The following is a 21,527-nucleotide window of genomic DNA, read 5'->3' as shown; positions in this document are numbered from 1 at the left end:
TATGTCTGCATACCAGGTCCTGCGTGGCCACGCAGGCGCTATCAGAATTACAGATGCCCTCTCCTGTTTGATCCTGGCAATCAGTCGAGGTAGCAACGGAAATGGTGGAAACACATAAGCTATGTTGAAAACCCAAGGGGCTGCTAATGCATCTACCAACACCGCTCCCGGGTCCCTGGCCCTGGATCCGTAACAAGGAAGCTTCGCGTTCTGGCGAGATGCCATGAGATCCAGATCCGGTTTGCCCCAACGACGAATCAGTTGAGCAAATACCTCCGGGTGAAGTTCCCACTCTCCCGGATGAGAAGTCTGGCGACTTAGGAAATCCGCCTCCCAGTTCTCTACGCCTGGGATGTGAATCGCTGACAGGTGGCAAGAGTGAGACTCTGCCCAGCGAATTATCTTCGAGACTTCCAACATCGCTAGGGAACTCCTGGTTCCCCCTTGATGATTGATGTAAGCCACAGTCGTGATATTGTCCGACTGAAATCTGATGAACCTCAGCTTTGCTAACTGAGGCCAAGCCAGAAGAGCATTGAATATTGCTCTTAATTCTAGAATGTTTATTGGGAGGAGTTTCTCCTCCTGAGTCCACGATCCCTGAGCCTTCAGGGAATTCCAGACTGCTCCCCAGCCTAGAAGGCTGGCATCCGTTGTTACAATCGTCCAATCTGGCCTGCGAGAGGTCATTCCCTTGGACAGATGAACCGGCGACAACCACCAGAGAAGCGAATCTCTGGTCTCCTGGTCCAGATTTAGCAAAGGGGACAGATCTGAGTAATCCCCGTTCCATTGACTGAGCATGCATAGTTGCAGCGGTCTGAGATGCAGGCGCGCAAATGGCACTATGTCCACTGCCGCTACCATTAAGCCGATTACCTCCATGCACTGAGCTACCGATGGGCTTGGAATGGAATGAAGGACACAGCAAGCATTGAGAATCTTTGATAACCTGGACTCCGTCAGGTAAATCTTCATCTCTACAGAATCTATAAGAGTCCCTAGAAAAGGAACCCGTGTGAGTGGTAACAGAGAACTCTTTTCCACGTTCACTTTCCACCCATGCGACCTCAGAAATGCTAGAACTATCTCTGTATGAGACTTTGCATTCTGAAAACTTGACGCTTGTATCAGAATGTCGTCCAGGTACGGAGCCACCGCTATGCCTCGTGGTCTTAGTACCGCCAGAAGTGAGCCCAGAACCTTCGTAAAAATTCTCGGGGCCGTGGCTAACCCGAAGGGAAGAGCCACAAACTGGTAATGCCTGTCTAGAAAGGCAAACCTCAGGTACCGATAATGATCTTTGTGAATCGGTATATGAAGGTAAGCATCCTTTAAGTCCACCGTGGTCATATATTGACCCTCTTGGATCATGGGTAGGATGGTTCGAATGGTTTCCATCTTGAACGATTGTACCCTTAGGAATTTGTTTAAGATCTTTAAGTCCAAGATTGGTCTGAAGGTTCCCTCTTTTTTGGGAACCACAAATAGATTTGAGTAAAATCCTTGTCCCTGTTCCGATCACGGAACTGAGTGTATCACCCCCATGATTAAGAGGTCTTGTACACATTGTAGAAATGCCTCTCTCTTTACTAGGTTTGTCGATAACCTCGAAAGATGGAACCTCCCTTGTGGAGGAGAGGATTTGAAATCCAGAAGGTATCCCTGAGATATAATCTTTAACGTCCAGGGATCCTGCACATCTCTTGCCCAAGCCTGGGCAAAGAGAGAAAGTCTGCCCCCCACTAAATCCGTCTCTGGATAGGGGGCCCTGACTTCATGCTGTCTTAGGGGCGGGAGTAGGCTTTCTGGCCTGCTTGCCCTTGTTCCATGACTGGTTGCCTTTCCAACCTTGTCTGTAACGAGCAGTAGTTCCTTCCTGTTTTGGAGCGGAGGAAGTCGATGCTGCTCCTGCCTTGAAGTTACGAAAGGCACGAAAATTAGACTGTTTGGCCTTTGGTTTGGCCCTGTCCTGAGGAAGGGCGTGGCCCTTACCTCCCGTAATGTCAGCAATAATTTCCTTCAAGCCGGGCCCGAATAAGGTCTGCCCTTTGAAAGGAATGTTAAGTAGTTTAGATTTGGAAGTTACATCCGCTGACCAGGATTTAAGCCAGAGCGCTCTGCGCGCCTGTATGGCGAATCCGGAATTTTTAGCCGTAAGTTTGGTTAGATGTACTACGGCATCTGAAACAAACGCATTAGCTTGCTTAAGGGTTCTAACTTTGCTCAAGGCCTCATCCAACGGCTCTGTGCGAATCGCCTCTTCCAGAGACTCAAACCAGAATGCCGCTGCAGCCGTGACAGGCGCAATGCATGCAAGAGGCTGCAATATAAAACCCTGTTGAACAAACATTTTCTTAAGATAACCCTCTAATTTTTTATCCATTGGATCTGAGAAAGCACAGCTATCCTCCACCGGGATAGTGGTACGCTTGGCTAACGTAGAAACTGCTCCCTCCACCTTAGGGACCGTCTGCCATAAGTCTCGTGTGGTGGCGTCTATAGGGAACATTTTTCTAAATATCGGGGGAGGGGAAAAAGGCACACCGGGTCTATCCCACTCCTTACTGATAATTTCTGTAAGTCTTTTTGGTATAGGAAAAACGTCAGTACACACCGGTACCGCATAGTATCTATCCAACCTACACAATTTCTCTGGAATTGCCACCGTGTCGCAATCATTCAGAGCTCTCCCATGTCTTTGGGGAGCGAAACCCCTTCAGACAGGAGATAGTGTGGTATAGACGGTTCATAGACGACCTGTTGTTCATCTGGAAGGGATCGAGAGAAGATCTGGAAGAGTTTATTAAGGGTCTCAACCAAAACACGGCAGGGATCAGTTTTACTTCAGATGTTCAGGAACACACAGTTAACTTTTTAGACATCACACTGAAGGGCCAGACAGGTCAGAAAATTAGGACTGAAACCTATCGAAAACCGATCTCAGGTAACTCACTCCTACATGCAACCAGCTGCCATCCAAAGAAGGTTTTTAAAGGGGTAGCAAGAGGGCAGTTTATCCGCTTAAGAAGAAATTGTACTAGTCAGCGTATATACGAAGAACAAGCGGATGAGCTCACGACTAGGTTGTTAGAAAGAGGTTACCAAAAGTCGATAGTTACTAAAGAAAGAAATTTGGTCAGTAGAATGGACAGGGCCAAGTTACTTGAACAATCTAAAAGAAGGCCAAAAAACAGCAATGGGAACAGGAAGCAGGATAGGAGAGAGTGGGAACAACTAAAAGAGGGTAACAAAATTATGTTCATAACTGATTATTCACGACAGTACCATCAGATATGCCAGATAATCAAAAGTAACTATCAACTACTCTCGGCTGATGATGCATTAAAAGATACAGTGAATGAAGGCATACGATTCGCTTACAAAAGGAATCGTACGATTGGTAACATAATAGCTCCCACTAGACTGAAGCAGGAAGAGACCAGTGGCTCAACCTGGCTGAGACTTAATGGTACATTTAGATGCAATTATCTTTCCTGCAAGGCATGTGAAAGAGTGGTAGTGGGGGATTCATTTAGGTCTCTAGTCACAGGTGAAACTTTCCAGAAGAGACTGTGCCTAAACTGCCGGTCAAATTTCGTGGTATATCTAATATCATGCACACATTGTGCCCTCCAATATGTAGGTCTAACGACCAGGGAGGCACGAGTTAGAATAAAGGAACATCTGGCTGATATAAGAGCAGGTGAATTAACAACGCCTCAGATCAATCACTTTTCCGTGATACACCAAAAAGATCCCAGGTACTTTTCGTGGACTATCATAGAGAAGGTCCCTGTACAGAATAGAGGACTGGATAGAACACGGAAACTGGGAGAAAGGGAGGCCTTCTGGATTTTTAGGTTGAGAACCAGGTCTCCAGAGGGCCTGAACTCAGAATTCGATTTAATTAATTTTTGGTAGCTGTAGTAATTCCCTTATAATTTCATACTACACAAACAATTTCTAATCAGCACTTAAAAAAATTTTTTTAAAAAGTTTATAAATATAAACTACATTAATTATAAATGCACACAACAAAGGATAACCCAATCAAAATATATATTTCAGTACTTGATATCTAACTAGTTGTAGAACAATGCCCACACGATTGTAATAAGGTAACAGTGAGCAAAAGCTTTACAGTGTTCCGTTCACAGAGCAGATCCATTACAGTATTCTTAGGGATAGAAAATATCTGCTTAAATTTCATATTATCGTCAACCTTAATTGCACAAACCCCCCCACCCCCTAACCCCGCTTCCACCCCCTCCCCTCCCCCTTAGCGCAGCAGACGCACACTATACAGATAGAGCTATTCAGCCGCATCTATTAGGGTTAAACGTACATTTATTGAGTGAGGGCTCTTCACTTTGTGAGGTTACTTTGGAGAAACCATCTAACAAAAGGCCAGGGGTACCGCTAACACACCTCCTCCACATATATTATTAAAGTGGAAGGCGGATTAGTGCTGTGGAAGCGATGGGGCATGCAAGCCTATAGGGCGGAACTAGAGGTGTGATTCATACGTCACTCATGTAAACAAATACACACGCATCCTCGAACAGCTGTAATCAAATCGCTTTTTTGCTATGAAAGTTTGTACACAAAGGGATAGTGGGCATTATCAGACCCAGGCAGTCTCAGGTCCCACAACTTTTTCTATTCTAAGATGTTGTAACGTTCAAGATACGTAAGATATTAGACAGCATTACATACACGGAGATATGTTGATATAAAAATGGGAAAAGATAAATGCAAATTTTGCTTATATAAGCTATAAGTCTAATTAAATACAACTACAATTTGTTTCAGCAGTAAATTAGATGTGACGATGGGCACTTTTGTGCGGTCTGTGTGTCGGCAAAGGAAAGTTTACAGTTAAAACTTTAAGAGGGCTGCACAGACTTCGCCACACCTAATAACATTAGTGATGTCAGTAGGCAACACAGGTGTCTGATAAATTAGGAAGTTGATCATTGGTCAACCATTAGAAAGGTGTGAATTTCACACCCAATTGAAACACAGAGGTGGGTTTTTAAGCTGTGAATTTTACTAACACTTTTAAGCAGGCTAGGATTAAGGCACACGCCGAAACCGGTCAGCCTTTTTGTTCTCTGTTTTTTCGTTTTATTGTTTATACACTCTTACCCTGGGGTTATGTAACCCTATTGTTATAAATAAAGAATTTTTGTTTTTCACTCTTTTTTTGGTGCTCCAAACTGTCTTTTGTTTGTGAGCCGCTAATACCTCCCCTAGTAACACACGGAGGTTCTCAAGCTTAAATTTGAAATTTCTGAATCCGGTCTCCCCGAATCAGAACCGTCACCGACAGAATGAAGCTCACCGTCCTCATGTTCTGCAAGTTGTGACGCAGTATCAGACATGTCTCTCGTGTCATCAGCGCGCTCTGTCCTTAACCCAGAGCTATCGCGTTTGCCCCTTAATTCGGGCATATTATATAATACTTCTTTCATAACATTAGCCATATCATGTAAAGTGATTTGTAAGGGCCTAGATGTACTAGGTGTCTCAATCCTACGCATCTCCCGAGCGGGAGACACAGGTACTGACACGTGAGGAGAGTTAGGCAGCATAACTTCCCCCTCGTTGTCTGGTGATAGCTTCTTTATCGGTACAGATTGACTTTTATTCAAAGCAATATCAATACAATTGGTACACATCGTTCTATTGGGCTCCACATTGGCTTTTGAACATGATGAACAAACAGTTTCCTCTGAATCAGACATGTTTAAAACAGACTTAGCAATGAAACTAACAAGCTTGGAAATCACTTTCAATAAGTTTTACAAGCAATATAAAAAGCGCTGCAGCGCTTCAAAAATACAGATATAATTAAACAATTCTTTAACAAGAAGTGTACTATTAGCAGAGGATTGCACCCATTAGCAAAAGGATGATTAACCCCTCGATACCCAAAACGGATAAAACAGATATCAATTAAGATTTAACGCTTTTAATCACAGTCAGCACACTGTCACAGATCTGCTGTGACTGATTACCTCCCTCACAAATGAAATTTGCAGACCCCTGAGCTCTCTAGAGACGTCCTGGATCAAGGAGGAAGAAGCAGAAAGACTGTGCAATAATTTTAACTGCGCAACAAGGCGCTAAAACAAGGGCCCTCCCACTCCAATCACAACAGTGGGAGCCCTGATATAACGGTTTCCATGCAGAAAAATATGGTAGCCATGTGGAAAAAATCATGCCCAAAGCGATTTATCACCAAAGTACCTCACAAAAAACGAATAACATGCCAGTAAACGTTTTATTAAAAACCAACATTTTTCAATGTCATGCAAAGCTATCACTAAGCCTGCTACCAGTTGCTACCACTGCAGAGAAGGCTTAAGTATTATTTCAGTGTTAACAGTATTTTCTCAGTCAAATTCTAGTCCCTAGAATATAACTCGACTGCGCATACATTTATCAGCCTGATACCAGTTGCTACTACTGCATTTAAGGCCGTACTTACATCATACGGTAACAGCAGTATTTTCTTAGTCAATTCCATTCCCAGAAAATAAAGTACCGCACATACCTCATTTGCGGAGGACCCCGCATGCTATTCCCAGTCTGAAGTTACCCCACTCCTCAGAATGTCGAGAACAGCCAGTGGATCTTAGTTACGCCTGCTAAGATCATAGATAAAAAACGCAGGCAGTTTCTTCTTCCAAATACTGCCTGAGATAGAAAAACAGCACACTCCGGTGCCATTTAAAATAACAAACTTTTGATTGAAGAATAGTTAATAGTTAAGTAAAAACTCCAGCTCCTCTCGCGACCTCCTTCTTTGTTGAGGGTTGCAAGAGAATGACTGGATATGACATGTGAGGGGAGGAGCTATATAACAGCTCTGCTTGGGTGATCCTCTTGCAACTTCCTGTTGGGAAGGAGAATATATCCCATAAGTAATGGATGACCCATGGACTGAACACACTTAACAAGAGAAATACTTGCCAGCAATTTAAAAAAAATAAAAAAATATGCAAACTATTATTAGGATAGGCACAGATCTCAACATGTTTTATGGCACTTTAAAGTTACTGTATATCAGTGTATTTTCCATAGTTTAAGTTTTACAGTAATCAAAGCAATATAGCTAAAGGTTTTAGCCTATTATTGAAATTACTTTTACATTGATAGCGTGTAATTTACCAGCTTTAAAATAATAATTAAATATTAGACTTCCCACTGACTTACATTATATAAGCAGGCACTTTGCATACTGAATTTTTTTTTCCAACACTCAATGCAACTTTTCACAAACGTTTTCTTGCAACGTTTTGTTTCACAAAGAAACCAAATGCTGTGATGTCTTAACCAGACAAAGAAAACACTTTACCTTCAGGACTGTCCTCACTTGAAAGACTTTTCGGAGGTGGTGGATTAATAAAGTCGTGCCCCAAAAGTGACTGTGTACTTGCACGCTCCTTGTCTTCCAAGCAAACACATCTAGCACAAAAACAGAAAACCCAACCTTAACAGAGGCCTTGTGAAATGCAATGATCTTTGTAAAATGAATAATAAGGTATTAAATATGTTCTCCTATCAAGGTCTAACTCCCATAAGTAGTGTAAATACTAATGTAAAAGGGACATTATAATACAACGATTAGAGCATGTCATTTTGGTACTATAATGTATCTAATTATACACAATTTAACATGAAGCCGTGCAGTAATCTGATATACATTTGCATTTATCTAACATTATTCACACAGGTAAACTATTCAGTTAATATTATTAAAAACAATGTTATGATGTAAAATACAAATCAAAAGTTAGATAATTAACTTGTTGTAAGAATTCAAAAGGGATAACGTTATTTGCAATATCCACCACAGTTGTCATGACAACCCACTGTGAGAAAGTGAGATATATTTACAGTAACAAGATCTTGTTGCTGATGACTCACTGTACTAGAATTGCCAATAACCCATTTCATGACAAAAAGAGTGCCTGCTAGAAAGTGCTGTCACACAGTAATACAACAGCAGCAGGGTTAGGCTTTATTATGTTATTTGCAGCACTGAAGAGGTTAAGGGATATGGAAGTCAAAATAAAGCTTATTTATTCAGATAGAACTTGCAATTTTAAGAAATATTTCTATTTACTTCTTTACTTTTGTTCCCTTGGTATCATTTGTTTACCTAGGTAGGCTCATGAGCAGCAATGCACTACTGGGAGCTAGTTGGTTGCGGGTGGTGAAGTACACCTGCCTCTTGTCATTGGCTCACCAGATGTGTTCAGCTAGCCAGGGCCGGACTGGGAATAAAAAGCAGCCCGGGAAAATGTGGAGACCAGCCCTATTTTCCATTGACTCAGTATAATGTGCACACCCCATTTTTCTCAAAGGAGATTACTGGGATACTCCTTCCCCCCAATATTTTGTTTCAGAATTATATTATATTAGTTTGTAATATAAATAGTGCCAGATTGTTGTTATATGCACTCTAAAGCCCAATTGCATCCATTAAACTGTAGCTTTCCAGCCCCAGCTGCTGCAGCCCACCGGGAAATTTCCTGGTATCTTGGTAGGCCAATCCGGCCTTGCAGCTAGCTCCAAATAGTACATTATTGTTGTGGATCTGACAAACTATATGTTTAACTCTTCTGCAGGTATATACAGTATATGCAACCAATACTAAAATGCTCTTAAACATTAAAATATTTTCCTTTTACTTTTTTTATGTCCCTTTAATGTTTCTGTATTGTTTTTTATTTCGTTGTGATTAGCAGTATTTTTTTTTATTTATTTTTTTTATCCAACACTTTAATAGCCAGAACCACAGGTAGAGTAACGGCAATACTGCTTACTTTTTCAGAAAATCTTGGAAATCAGCAGGAAGGTTGCTAGGCACTTTGACTGGATATTCTTTTGTTAGTTTTCCCTGACTAAGAGAAAGCAGCATTAAACCAAGTTTCCAGATATCTCCTTTCTTCCCAGTTTTGCTAGGCAGAGCATCCTCGCTGAAGCGCACTTTGGTCTGTTCAAAAATATCTTCCCTACACAAATCGGCTAAGCGTTTGGAAAGACTGTAGTCTGATAATTTCACTGTCCCATCAGTAGTAACAAACACATTGGAAGCACACAAGACCTTGTGCACAACTGAATTTACGTGTAGATAATCCAAAGCAGACAAAAGTTGAGCGGTATAATGACGCAGTTGATCTACAGAGACAGGAACTTCCTTTAGGAGAAAGCTGGAAAGTGCAGATCCATTGACGTGCTCAGTTACTATTGCAACGGAAATTGAATCTTCTTGTTCTTTAATTTGCATTGCTAAATAGTGCACAATATTTGGGTGGCCCAGTTTAGTGAGAGAATTGAATTCAGTTTCTGTGCCCTGAATCTGTAGGATGAGAGGTGGAGAGAGAAAAAAAAAAAATGAATTACATACATTACACATTAACATAAAAGCATGTTTATGATAACTATGATGTCATCAAGATTTATATACTGTTCTGGTGAGGCTGTCACGGTTTGACACTTCATCTTCCACTTATATCAGCTTCTTCTGGGCTCAATGATCAAAAACTCACGGCCATGGAAAGAAATCTCGCAAAATATTAGGGATTTTTTACACATTAATTTGTATGCGTTTCTCCTGAACTTTGCATAGCTACATAAACAGCTCTCAAGGTAAAATTTGCATTTCTACAACTCTTTGAGGGTCCTCAAAATACTGCAGAGACATCTTGGATAATCTCGTCTGAGCGGAGAGTTTTAGATCATCAGGCCATATGTCACATACCCCTATTGGCATTCTCCAATCATTTTCCCTCAGTGTCTCATTTTACCTCATGTTATGTCGTCCTGATACAAATATGTCTCCTCATACCCACTCTGGTTTTGTTTTTTTGTCTTTTTTCCTAGTTTTAGGTTTCCTATCTCCTGTGTCATTTTATGATCAATTCTTTCATAACATTATTATACGTATGAAAATCATTAGTGATCAGTGACAGCTGACTGTAAAAAGGGACAGTAAAGTGAAAATTATATTTTCAATTATCCAGATAGAGCATGCAATTTAAAAACCACTTTCTAATCTAATTCTATTATCTAATTTGCTTCCTTCTCTTGGTATACTTTGTTGAAAAAGATACCTAGGTAGGCTTGGGAACAGCAGTGTACAAATGGTAGGACAAATTAAAGAGATAGAAAAGACAAATTTAGACTTGTACAATTCAGAAAGAACGTCTTTTTACGACACTTTTTGTTCACTTATAGTTTCAAATTCACTTTTTTCTCTTGGTATCCTTAGTTGAAAAGAAATATGTACATGTTTTACAGTACTGGGAGCTAGTTGCCTTTTGGTGACTGCACATACAGTATATGTCTCTTGTCACTGGATCACCAGATGTGTTCCGCTAGCTCCCATTAGTTTAAAGCTTCTTCAACAAAGCATGCAAACTGAATTAAGCAAATTTGATGTTAGAAATACATTGCTCAGTCTATCTGAAGAATAAAAATTGTGTTTCATGTCCCTTTAAATTGTTCCTTCCAAGAAGGAAGTACAGGAATGGGAGGAACTATTCCAAATAGCTGATAAAGGGTTAATTAGTATAGACCTGAAGGAAAATGTCACAAAGACCCTATTTAGATGGTACTTAACCCCAGTGAGGACGGCCCATATACAGCCAAATAGCAGCAACTTATGTTATAGAGGGTGTGGAGAATTGGGATCCTATAAACACATGTGGTGGGAGTGCAGGGAAATACAAGGGACATGGCAAAAACTCTCCGCCCTCATTAGCCAAATACTAGAAGAAGAGGTTACACTCACCATCCAACAAGCATTACTACACGACAACATAGATAGATTCCATAAATACATCAATACATTCATTAGAATTCTGTGCACAGTGACAAGGGTTTGCATTGCAAAATACTGGAAGATAGGATCACCACCATGGTTAGAAGTATACAATAAAATATGCCACACCTACACTATGTATGAATATGCAACAGACACGTTAAACAATAGGGCCACTTTTCAGAAGACATGGTACTACTGGATTAGCAATGCAACACTCCCCAGAGGAGAACGAGCTGGCCGACCTGACCCCTAGAGGTTGGATCTGAACATCTTACGTAGGCCTTGGAGGATCGCTGGGAGGGGGGACACTATTTCCCCCTCCTCTTCCCTTTCCCCCCCCTACCCCCCCCTACCCTTTCCGAAATCATTATGTTTGAAAAGAGTTTTTGAGGAAAACTACATACCTTAATCTAAATGTTTACTTGATTATTACGAGAATGTAGAATTTATCAACCTTGTTTTTTGCTGTCCTATTACTGAACAACAAACACACATGATGATTATTTTGTAACGATCAATCTGGAACAACCTCCAGGATACAAAGATTCAACTTGGATTACTCTGAATATGGATGCAATATTCCAGAACCCTCTACACACAAAGATAGATCTATTTGGGACTATGAAAGGTATTGGGATGTGGAGGAGGGTGGAGGAGAACACTGCTTGGGTATATTGGGATTGTCATCTACTGTTATCTTGATGATTATGTTTCTGGAGAAATGGTTGATAAGCCTTTGTATTGTAAGTAAACAAGAATTATGTTACCAATAAAAATATTTAAACATAAATTGTTCCTTCCATCTCCCGTACCTAGACAGAAATGAGATACCCACATAAATATTGGGGGGTTTTTTCCAGTGAGACTTCCGTCTATATAACTAGGCCAAGTACAGGCTCTTTTTAAGATCTCTGACCATATGTTAATGGAAAGAAGAAAAAAAAAAAAAAAAAAAAAGTAAAACTGCAAGATACGTTGCTTCTAGCACAGTTTTAAAGAACCACTAAAGTCAAAATTACGCTTTCATGATTCAGCTAGAGAACACAATTTAAAACCACTTTCTAATTCACATCTATTATCTAAATATGGACAATCCTTTTATATGCACTCTTTCTGAGACACCAGCTACTACTGAGCATGTGCAAGATTCATGGAATATATGTACTGTATATGCATTTTGTGAATGGCTGACCTTTGTAACAATGCAGTAGGTAGAACAATAAAACTTCCAGATAAGTCAGAAAAAAAATCTACTACTCATGTGAAATTCAAACAAAGTACTTTTGCATTGTCTATTTATTATGCATGTATTGATTGTGCTATTCTACTGTGTATAGTGGTCTTTTTAGCACTATAGTGGAAGTCCTCCTTTCATGACCCAGTTCCGTCTTCTGTGAGGTGTGAATCATTAATACTTTTCACTACAAAATGTCAGTTTTATTTTGTTTACAAACACAATATTTTCCAGTCTCCAGGCTGACTAAATGAAAAGAGCACATGCAAGATGAAGAACTCAGGATGGTAAATAATGTATAAACGCTAATGCATTGCTTATATTGCATTCTTTTCTAAAATACAATATGCACTAGTAGTTTTTGCAAAATAAATACATGGTACACTCTACTGATCCACCTCCTTCTATGGTATTTTTCCATTGTCACCAGGATAAATATATCACTAAGAAAGAACAGAGAGAGAGAATGTATGCAGTATCCTTTCCACTAAATGCTACACATTCTGAGGAAACGACAGTAATAGATATATGTATTAATTGCACAAACACTTTACCTGCTTTTTACACTTTTCAACTTTGTCTCTCTCTTGGTCAGTAAGGAACTTGCCCATACTTTTCTGCCACTGAAGGACCCATTCATATATCATGACAAAATTTCCAGAAGCTACCTCCAAACCATTGTAAACTGATTTACCCAGCTGTTCATCCTTTCCTAAAGGAAAAGCAAATAAAGAAGAGTTCTGATAAACACAAACTCATAAATCTCCCATTGAAAAGGAAATATTTTTTAGCAATTGGGTGTATTAGACATATAATATACAGGCGGTGTTAGACATATAATATATAGGCGGTGTTAGACATATAATATACAGGCGGTGTTAGACATATAATATATAGGCGGTGTTAGACATATAATATACAGGCGGTGTTAGACATATAATATACAGGCGGTGTTAGACATATAATATATAGGCGGTGTTAGACATATAATATATAGGCGGTGTTAGACATATAATATATAGGCGGTGTTAGACATATAATATACAGGCGGTGTTAGACATATAATATACAGGCGGTGTTAGACATATAATATACAGGCGGTGTTAGACATATAATATATAGGCGGTGTTAGACATATAATATACAGGCGGTGTTAGACATATAATATATAGGCGGTGTTAGACATATAATATACAGGCGGTGTTAGACATATAATATATAGGCGGTGTTAGACATATAATATACAGGCGGTGTTAGACATATAATATACAGGCGGTGTTAGACATATAATATATAGGCGGTGTTAGACATATAATATACAGGCGGTGTTAGACATATAATATACAGGCGGTGTTAGACATATAATATATAGGCGGTGTTAGACATATAATATACAGGCGGTGTTAGACATATAATATATAGGCGGTGTTAGACATATAATATACAGGCGGTGTTAGACATATAATATATAGGCGGTGTTAAATATAAAATATACAAGCACTGTTTATGGACTTTGCCATTACTGCATTAAGGGAACATAAAAACCCCTACATTTCTATTTCACCATTCAGATAGAACATATAATTTTAAACAACTTTCCAATTAACTTCTATTATCAGATTGGTTTCCATCGCTTGCTATCCTTTGTTTAGGAACAGTAATGCACAACTGGGAACTAGCTGAACACAGCAGGTTAGTCAAAGACAAGGAGGTGATAAAATCATTCTGTGAAATTAATTTTTTCATTTTATTTTTTGAGGGGGGAAAAATAAATGTCAAATTGTGAATTTAAAGATTTGTTTTTAAAACAAGGTTTAAAACTCTTTTTCATCATGTGAAACCGCTTTTGTGACACAAGTCTGCAAACCAGAAGCCTAAGAAAGTAGAAAGTGCAATCAGGAAATACAATTTTACAGGACCATTAAACACGGTAGACTTGCACAACAGATTAAAAAACAGGGGCACTTTCATTTATCAAACTTTACATTTCACTTGTTTTGTTAACCCCTTAATGACCACAGCACTTTTCTATTTTCTGTCCGTTTGGGACCAAGGCTATTTTTACATTTTTGCGGTGTTTGTGTTTAGCTGTAATTTTCCTCTTACTCATTTACTGTACCCACACATATTATATACCGTTTTTCTCGCCATTAAATGGACTTTCTAAAGATACCATTATTTTCATCATATCTTATAATTTACTATAAAAAAAATTATAAAATATGAGGAAAAATGGAAAAAAACACACTTTTTCTAACTTTGACCCCCAAAATCTGTTACATATCTAAAACCACCCAAAAACACTCATGCTTAATAGTTTCTAAATTTTGTCCTGAGTTTAGAAATACCCAATGTTTACATGTTCTTTGCTTTTTTTGCACGTTATAGGGCCATAAATACAAGTAGCACTTTGCTATTTCCAAACCATTTTTTTCCAAAATTAGCGCTAGTTACATTAGAACACTAATATCTTTCAGGAATCCCTGAATATCCCTTGACATGTATATATTTTTTTTTAGTAGACATCCCAAAGTATTGATCTAGGCCAATTTTAGTATATTTCATGCCACCATTTCACCGCCAAATGCGATCAAATACAAAAAATTGTTCACTTTTTCACAAACTTTCGATTTCTCACTGAAATTATTTACAAACAACTTGTGCAATTATGGCATAAATGGTTGTAAATTCTTCTCTGGGATCCCCTTTGTTCAGAAATAGCAGACATATATGGCTTTGGCGTTGCTTTTTGGTAATTAGAAGGCCGCTAAATGCCACTGCGCACCACAAGTGTATTATGCCCAGCAGTTAAGGGGTTAATTAGGGAGCTTTTAGGGAGCTTGTAGCGTTAATTTTAGCTTTAGTGTAGTGTAGTAGACAACCCCAAGTATTGATCTAGGCACATTTTGGTATATTTCATGCCACCATTTCACCGCCAAATGCGATCAAATTAAAAAAAACGTAAAATTTTTCACAATTTTAGGTTTCTCACTGAAATCATTTACAAACAGCTTGTGCAATTATGGCACAAATGGTTGTAAATGCTTGTCTGGGATCCCCTTTGTTCAGAAAAAGCAGACATATATGACTTTGGCGTTGCTTTCTGGTAATTAGAAGGCTGCTAAATCCTGCTGCGCCTCACACGTGTATTATGGCTAGCAGTGAAGGGGTTAATTAGGGAGTTTGTAGGGAGCTTGCAGGGTTAATTTTAGCTTTAGTGTAGAGATCAGCCTCCCATCTGACACATCCCACCCCCTGATCCCTCCCAAACAGCTCCCTTCCCTCCCCCATCCCACAATTGTCCCCGCCATCTTAAGTACTGGCAGAAAGTCCCGGTCCGGCTCCCACCCACCAACGCATTAAGCCACAGATCTACAGTGCAGAGAGGGCCACAGAGTGGCTCTCTCTGCACCGGATGGCTTAAAAAGGTTATTGCAGGATGCCTCCATATCGAGGCATCACTGCAATAACCGGAAAGCAGCTGGAAGCGAGCAGGATCGCTTCCAGCTGCTTTCCACACTGAGGACGTGCAGGGTACGTTCTCAGGCGTTAACTGCCTTTTTTCTCAGGACGTACCCTGCACGTCCTCAGTCGTTAAGGGGTTAAAATACTTACCTTTTAATCTTGAAAGCCGCTCGTCACTTCATATGTCAGCAATGACGAATACGGCATCCTCCAATCATGGCTTCCCCCCCGGGGAATCATTGCCTGAGGCAATGCCGTGATTGGAGGAAGCCAGATTAGTCATTTTTGACATATGAAGAGGCTTGCGACGTGCGGTGGTCTAAAAATTTAAATATTAAGGGCTATATTCACAAAGATGAATTACAGGTGAACTGAAGGTGATTTTAAATTGTTCATTAAACTATGCATTATCAAGGGCCAAACCCAGTGAGTATCTCCTGCAAGAGGAGCGGAGTTCGCCCTGAGCAATGCATAGTTAATGCTGCATACAATTCACCTGCTAACTCAGCTCTTCGTGCAGGAGATAATCACTTGGTTTGGCCCTTCATAATGCATAGTTAAAGGGACACTGTACCCAAAAATTTTCTTTCGTGATTCAGATTGAGCGTGAAATTTTAAGCAACTTTCTAATTTACTCCCATTATCAAATTTTCTTCATTCTCTTGGTATCTTTATTTGAAATGCAAGAATGTAAGTTTAGATGCCGGCCCATTTTTGGTGAACAACCTGGGTTGTCCTTGCTGATTGGTGGATAAATTCATCCACCAATAAAAAAGTGCTGTCCAGAGTACTGAAACCAAAAAAAAGCTTAGATGCCTTCTTTTTCAAATAATGATAGCAAGAGAATGAAGAAAAATTGATAATAGGAGTAAATTAGATAGTTGCTTAAAATTGAATGCTCTTTCTGAATTAGAAAATAAATAATTTGGGTACAGTGTCCCTTTAATGGTGGGAATTAAAATGTTTCAATTCACCTGCCACAAAAAAAAAAAATTACCAAGAACACAAAAGGAACAATTTGTAAATTTGTATTATAAAAGGAAAAAAAACCAAGACAGGCGTATTTTCACTTACCCACACATTTCCCACGATGCACAACCAGTTGCCCGCTGCTTCCAATATCAAATGTGAGCATTTCATAGGAGGCATTGCTGTCATCACTACTACAAACAGAGTATAGACGATCTCGCCTTGTATAAAAAAAAGCCTTTTATTGTAATTACAATTAGGATACAAACTACAAATATGTTTAGACTCAGAAAGCTGCACCTGTGACTACATTTGTTTTATATATCAATTATTTCTTCTAGTGATAAGCAACAACAAAAATAATTTCAGAAAGCATGCAAGTAATCTACTATACACCAAGTAAAATGCTACAGTGCACAACCTTTTTTTAAAGGGACATAATACTCATATGCTAAATCACTTGAAAGTGATGCAGCATAACTGTAAAAAGCTGACATGAAAATATCACATGAACATCTCTATGTAAAAAGAGAACATATTTTAGCGCAAATTTTCTTTATCTCACCAGAGTAAGTGCTCTGTGAACAGTTAGAGCTGCTGTAAAGCTGCACGTTGAAGAAAATAAGAACAAACAAAAAAATAGCCAATCAGCAGTGCTGAGGTCTTGCATTGCTTTGCTGTGATCTCATGAGATTTCACTTAAATCTCTTGAGATTTCACAGTAAACGTCTTTAAAAGGACAATCAACACCAGAATTTTTGTTGTTTAAAAGGAAAGATAATCCCTTTATTACCCATTCCCCAGTTTTGCATAACCAACACTGTTATAGAAATACACTTTTTACCTTTGTAATTATCTTGTATCTAAGCCTCTGCAAACTGTCCCCTTATTTTCTTAGATTTTTGCACATGGGCCCTGTGGTTTCTAGTTACGCCTCTGCTGCCTTATTTAAAATTAAAGGGACAGTCTAGTCAAAATTAAAAACTTTCATGATTCAGATAGGGCAATTTTAAACAACTTTCCAATTTACTTTTACCATCAAATTTGCTTTGTTCTCTTGGTATTTTGTTTTGAAAGCTAAGCGTAGTTAGGCTCAAACTGATTTCTAAACTGTTGAAAACCGCCTCCTATCTTAGTGCATTTTGACAGTTTTTCAGTTAGACAGTGCTAGATCATGTGTGCTATATAGATAACATTGAGCTCACTCCCATGGAGTTATTTATGAGTCAGCACTGATTGGTTAAAATGCATGTCTGTCAAAAGCACTAAGATAAGGGGGCAGTCTGTAGAGGCTTAGATACAAGGTAATCACAGAGGTAATACATGTATTAATATTACAGTGTTGGTTATGCAAAACTGGGGAATGGGTAATAAAGGGATTATCTATCTTTTTAAACAATAACAATTCTGGAGTAGACTGTCCCTTTAAACTTAATGCATAAGATTGAGGGGCAGTTTTTGCACTGCTATGCATGAATTACTACAAATAAATTAAAACTAACATTGACTGGAAGTGAAGTAAATACATTAAGTCCACTCTAATTGCCTGTGTCCGCTATCAAATACTCCCATGAAAAGCACAAACTTTAACCCTTTCGTGCCAGGGTTAATGTGTCTACATCGGAACAACTGTTCCGATGTAAAAGTGAAATCTCGCAAACATGCACGTGATCACGAGATTTCAATGATGGGATCGCGTCAGGTGGGCGTCCCTAGGATGCTATGATGCTAGACATGCCCTCCAGACCGTGATCCCATCAGGGAAGCGCCAGTGGCTTCAGGAAAGCCAAGCGGTTAGGACGCTGTTTTTCATCCTTCGGCGCTAAAGCCCAGCAAAATTTGGACGGAATACAATGTCCAAAAAAGGTTAATTTACAGACACTCAACAATATTGCTGAATATTTACAATAAGTCTAAAAATAAGCCTGACTGCTCCACTTTAGTGGATGATCCCCCTACACACACACACAAATAGATATACAATAATTAAATCGCTGAACTTTATTTTTCATAGAGTCAGCCTTCAGAAACAGATTTTAATTTGAGATTTGAGTGGTGGAAAACAAAATAACCAATATATGTATTAGAAGCTGCCAGTATTCTTGTGTATTTCATTTGTATATATTATATACCCTAACCCACATATACATATTTTATTTCCTAAAAATTGTAAAAGATTTTTTTGAGACACCTTTTGCATGACATTAGAATTACATTGACAAATGGTTGGATTTTCAAGAAGTAAAATTAAAGTAAAAATAGTAATCTCATCTATAAAATGAATGTCAGCAAACTGTTTAACTTTTCACTCAAGCACACAAAATCCTAAAAATGGGATTTATATCAACAGAAATTCTCAAATCACAGACACTTTTGTATTTATAAATTTGCATTAAAGGGATACTAAACACATTTTTTTTCTTTCATGATTCAGATAGAGCATGCAATTTTAAGCAACTTTCTAATTTACTCCTATTATCATTTTTTTTTTCTTGCTATCTTTATTTAAAAAGCAGGAATGTTAAAAGGGACAGTCGACACCAGAATTTTTGTTGTTTTAAAAGATAGATAATCCCTTAATTACCAATTCCCCAGTTTTGTATAACCAACACAGTTATAATTATACACGTTTTACCTCTGTAATTACCTTGTATGTAAGCTTCAGCAGACTGCCCCCTTATTTCAATACTTTTGACAGACTTGCATTTTTAGCCAATCAGAGCTGTCTCCATGGTAAATTCACGTGCATGAGCTCAATGTTATCTATATGAAACAAGTGAAGTAATGTCCTCTAGTGGTGAAAAACTATCAAAATGCATTTAGATTAGAGGCAGCCTTCAAGGTCTAAGAAATTAGCATATGAACCTCTTAGGTTTAGCTTTCAACTAAGAATACCAAGAGAACAAAGCAAAATTGGTGATAAAAGTAAATTGGAAATGCCCTATTTGAAACATGAAAGTTTTTTTGGGACTTGACTGTCCCTTTAAGCTTAGGAGTCGGCGGACCCTTTTAGGTTCAGCACCCTGGATAGCGCTTGCTTATTGGTGGCTACATTTAGCAAACCAATAAGCAAGCATAACCCAGGTTCTCATCCAAAAATGGGCCGGCTATTAAGCTTTAGATTCCTGCTTTTTAAATAAAGATAACAAGAGAACGAAGAAAATTTGATAATAGGAGTAACATAGAAAGTTGCTTAAAATTGCATGCTCTTTCTGAAAGAAAATAAATTGGCTTTAGTGTCCCTTTAATGGCTCCTCAGCCCTTTTTCTGCTCCGGTATTGCAATGGGGAGTAAGACTTTAGCTTTGTATTTGACCAGTTTACAGGTGTTAAAGACATATTTAGTAATGGACACTCATGCTAAAATTAAAACCTCTAATTACAGCATTTTACTTTTACATTACAATGTACCTTTAAGAGTGTATTTTTGCTGGTACGGATACAAATCATTCTAGATGGTAGTACAGGCAGAGATTGATACACATTTGAAAAGTAGAGGTTCCCTGAGGACTGTTCTTTAAGGACCATTTAAAATAGAGTGTAACATATTTCAATAATGCTCTGCTCTCTTACAACTTATAATCAAAGCAATACACTATTGAGGTGAAAACTGCTCTTACTTCTGTAATAAATGGGGCTTGTCTCTTTAACTACACTGTAAAGATTCCTCATAGTATGCAAGCTATTTGAAATAAACTTCTGCTGAGGTTAGCTTTGAAACAAATAGCCCTATTGGACTAGCTCAGACAAAAATAGCACCCACTTCATCTGGTTGCCAATTGTTAATGTGTTCCCTAAATAGAGAGCACCAAAGAGGTCATAATATAAGCTAAATAAACACTCTTATTAACCTAACGTTTTTATACTGGCACATATCTTAAAACTTATTTAGGTCAGTTTGCTGTATACTATAAAAGTGTGTCATTTTAAAAATTCTATTTGCATAAAAAATAGCTTTCAGTATTCGGTACTTTACAGCACAAAATACACATCTTACTTTGAGCGTATGGCAGAATTTGTTCTATTTCTGTTACATCCTCCTTGTTCAATTAAGCTTCCATTCGTATTGGTTGGTGTTTTGGACCCTGAATTATTAATCCTATTAACATTTTCTTGGTAAGCCAGATTGGCATTTTCAATTCGTTCCTATAAAACAGCATCAGAATAAAAAAAAAAAATAAAAAAAAAAAATTAAAAACTTACTTATGTTTTTTATTCAGTACAGACCTAGGTCTATCAAAAATATTTTACACACACACACACATGTATTGTATATATCCATTTTTCCGAGAATATAAACGATAACACAAAAACTTTTCTTTCACTCATGGTTAGTGTTTGGATGAAGCCATTTATTATCAATCAATTGTGTTTACTTTTTTTACATCATAATGAGAACAGAAACTACCCAAATGACCCTGTTCACAAGTTTACATACCCTGGTGATTTGGGCCTGATAACATGCACACAAGTTGACACAAGGGGGTTTGAATGGCTATTAAAGGTAACCATCCTCACCAGTGATCTGTTTGCTTGTAATTAGTGTGTGTGTATAAAAGATCAATGAGTTCTGGACTCCTGACAGACCCTTGCATCTTTCATCCAGTTCTGCACTGACGTTTCTGGATTCTGAGTCATGGAGAAAGCAAAAGAATTGTCAAAGGATCTGCGGGAAAAGGTAGTTGAACTGTATAAAACAGGAAAGGGATATAAAAAGATATCAAATGAATTGAGAATGCCAATCAGCAGTGTTCAAACTCTAATCAAGAAGTGGAAAATGAGGGGTTCTGTTGAAACCAAACCACGGTCAGGTAGACCAACTAAAATTTCAGACACAACTGCCAAGAAAATTGTTCAGGATACAAAGAAAAACCCACAAATAACTTCAGGTGAAATACAGGACTCTCTGAAAACATGTGGTGTGGCTGTTTCAAGATGCACAATAACGAGGCACTTGAAGAAAGATGGGCTGCATGGTCGAGTCGCCAGAAGAAAGCCATTACTACGCAAATGCCAC

General features: G+C 38.5%; 1 protein-coding gene across 1 annotated transcript in view; it reads right to left on the bottom strand.

The window, feature by feature from the left end:
• The window catches only part of EIF2AK4 (eukaryotic translation initiation factor 2 alpha kinase 4), a 396,156-nt gene that overhangs the window by 344,654 nt on the left and 29,975 nt on the right, over positions 1-21,527 (bottom strand). The window contains exons 6-10 of the mRNA XM_053697714.1: positions 20,508-20,656; positions 16,617-16,732; positions 12,632-12,789; positions 8,841-9,376; positions 7,367-7,476 (exon numbers count right to left, since the gene is read on the bottom strand). Coding sequence (XP_053553689.1) covers positions 7,367-7,476; positions 8,841-9,376; positions 12,632-12,789; positions 16,617-16,732; positions 20,508-20,656 — 1,069 coding nt within the window. The remainder of the gene's footprint in view (positions 1-7,366; positions 7,477-8,840; positions 9,377-12,631; positions 12,790-16,616; positions 16,733-20,507; positions 20,657-21,527) is intronic.

The sequence above is a fragment of the Bombina bombina genome, chromosome 1 (genome assembly GCF_027579735.1).
Source record: "Bombina bombina isolate aBomBom1 chromosome 1, aBomBom1.pri, whole genome shotgun sequence".
Lineage (NCBI taxonomy): Eukaryota > Metazoa > Chordata > Amphibia > Anura > Bombinatoridae > Bombina > Bombina bombina.
Note: the sequence above shows the minus strand (reverse complement) of the source record. Positions and strands in the feature narration are given on the sequence as shown.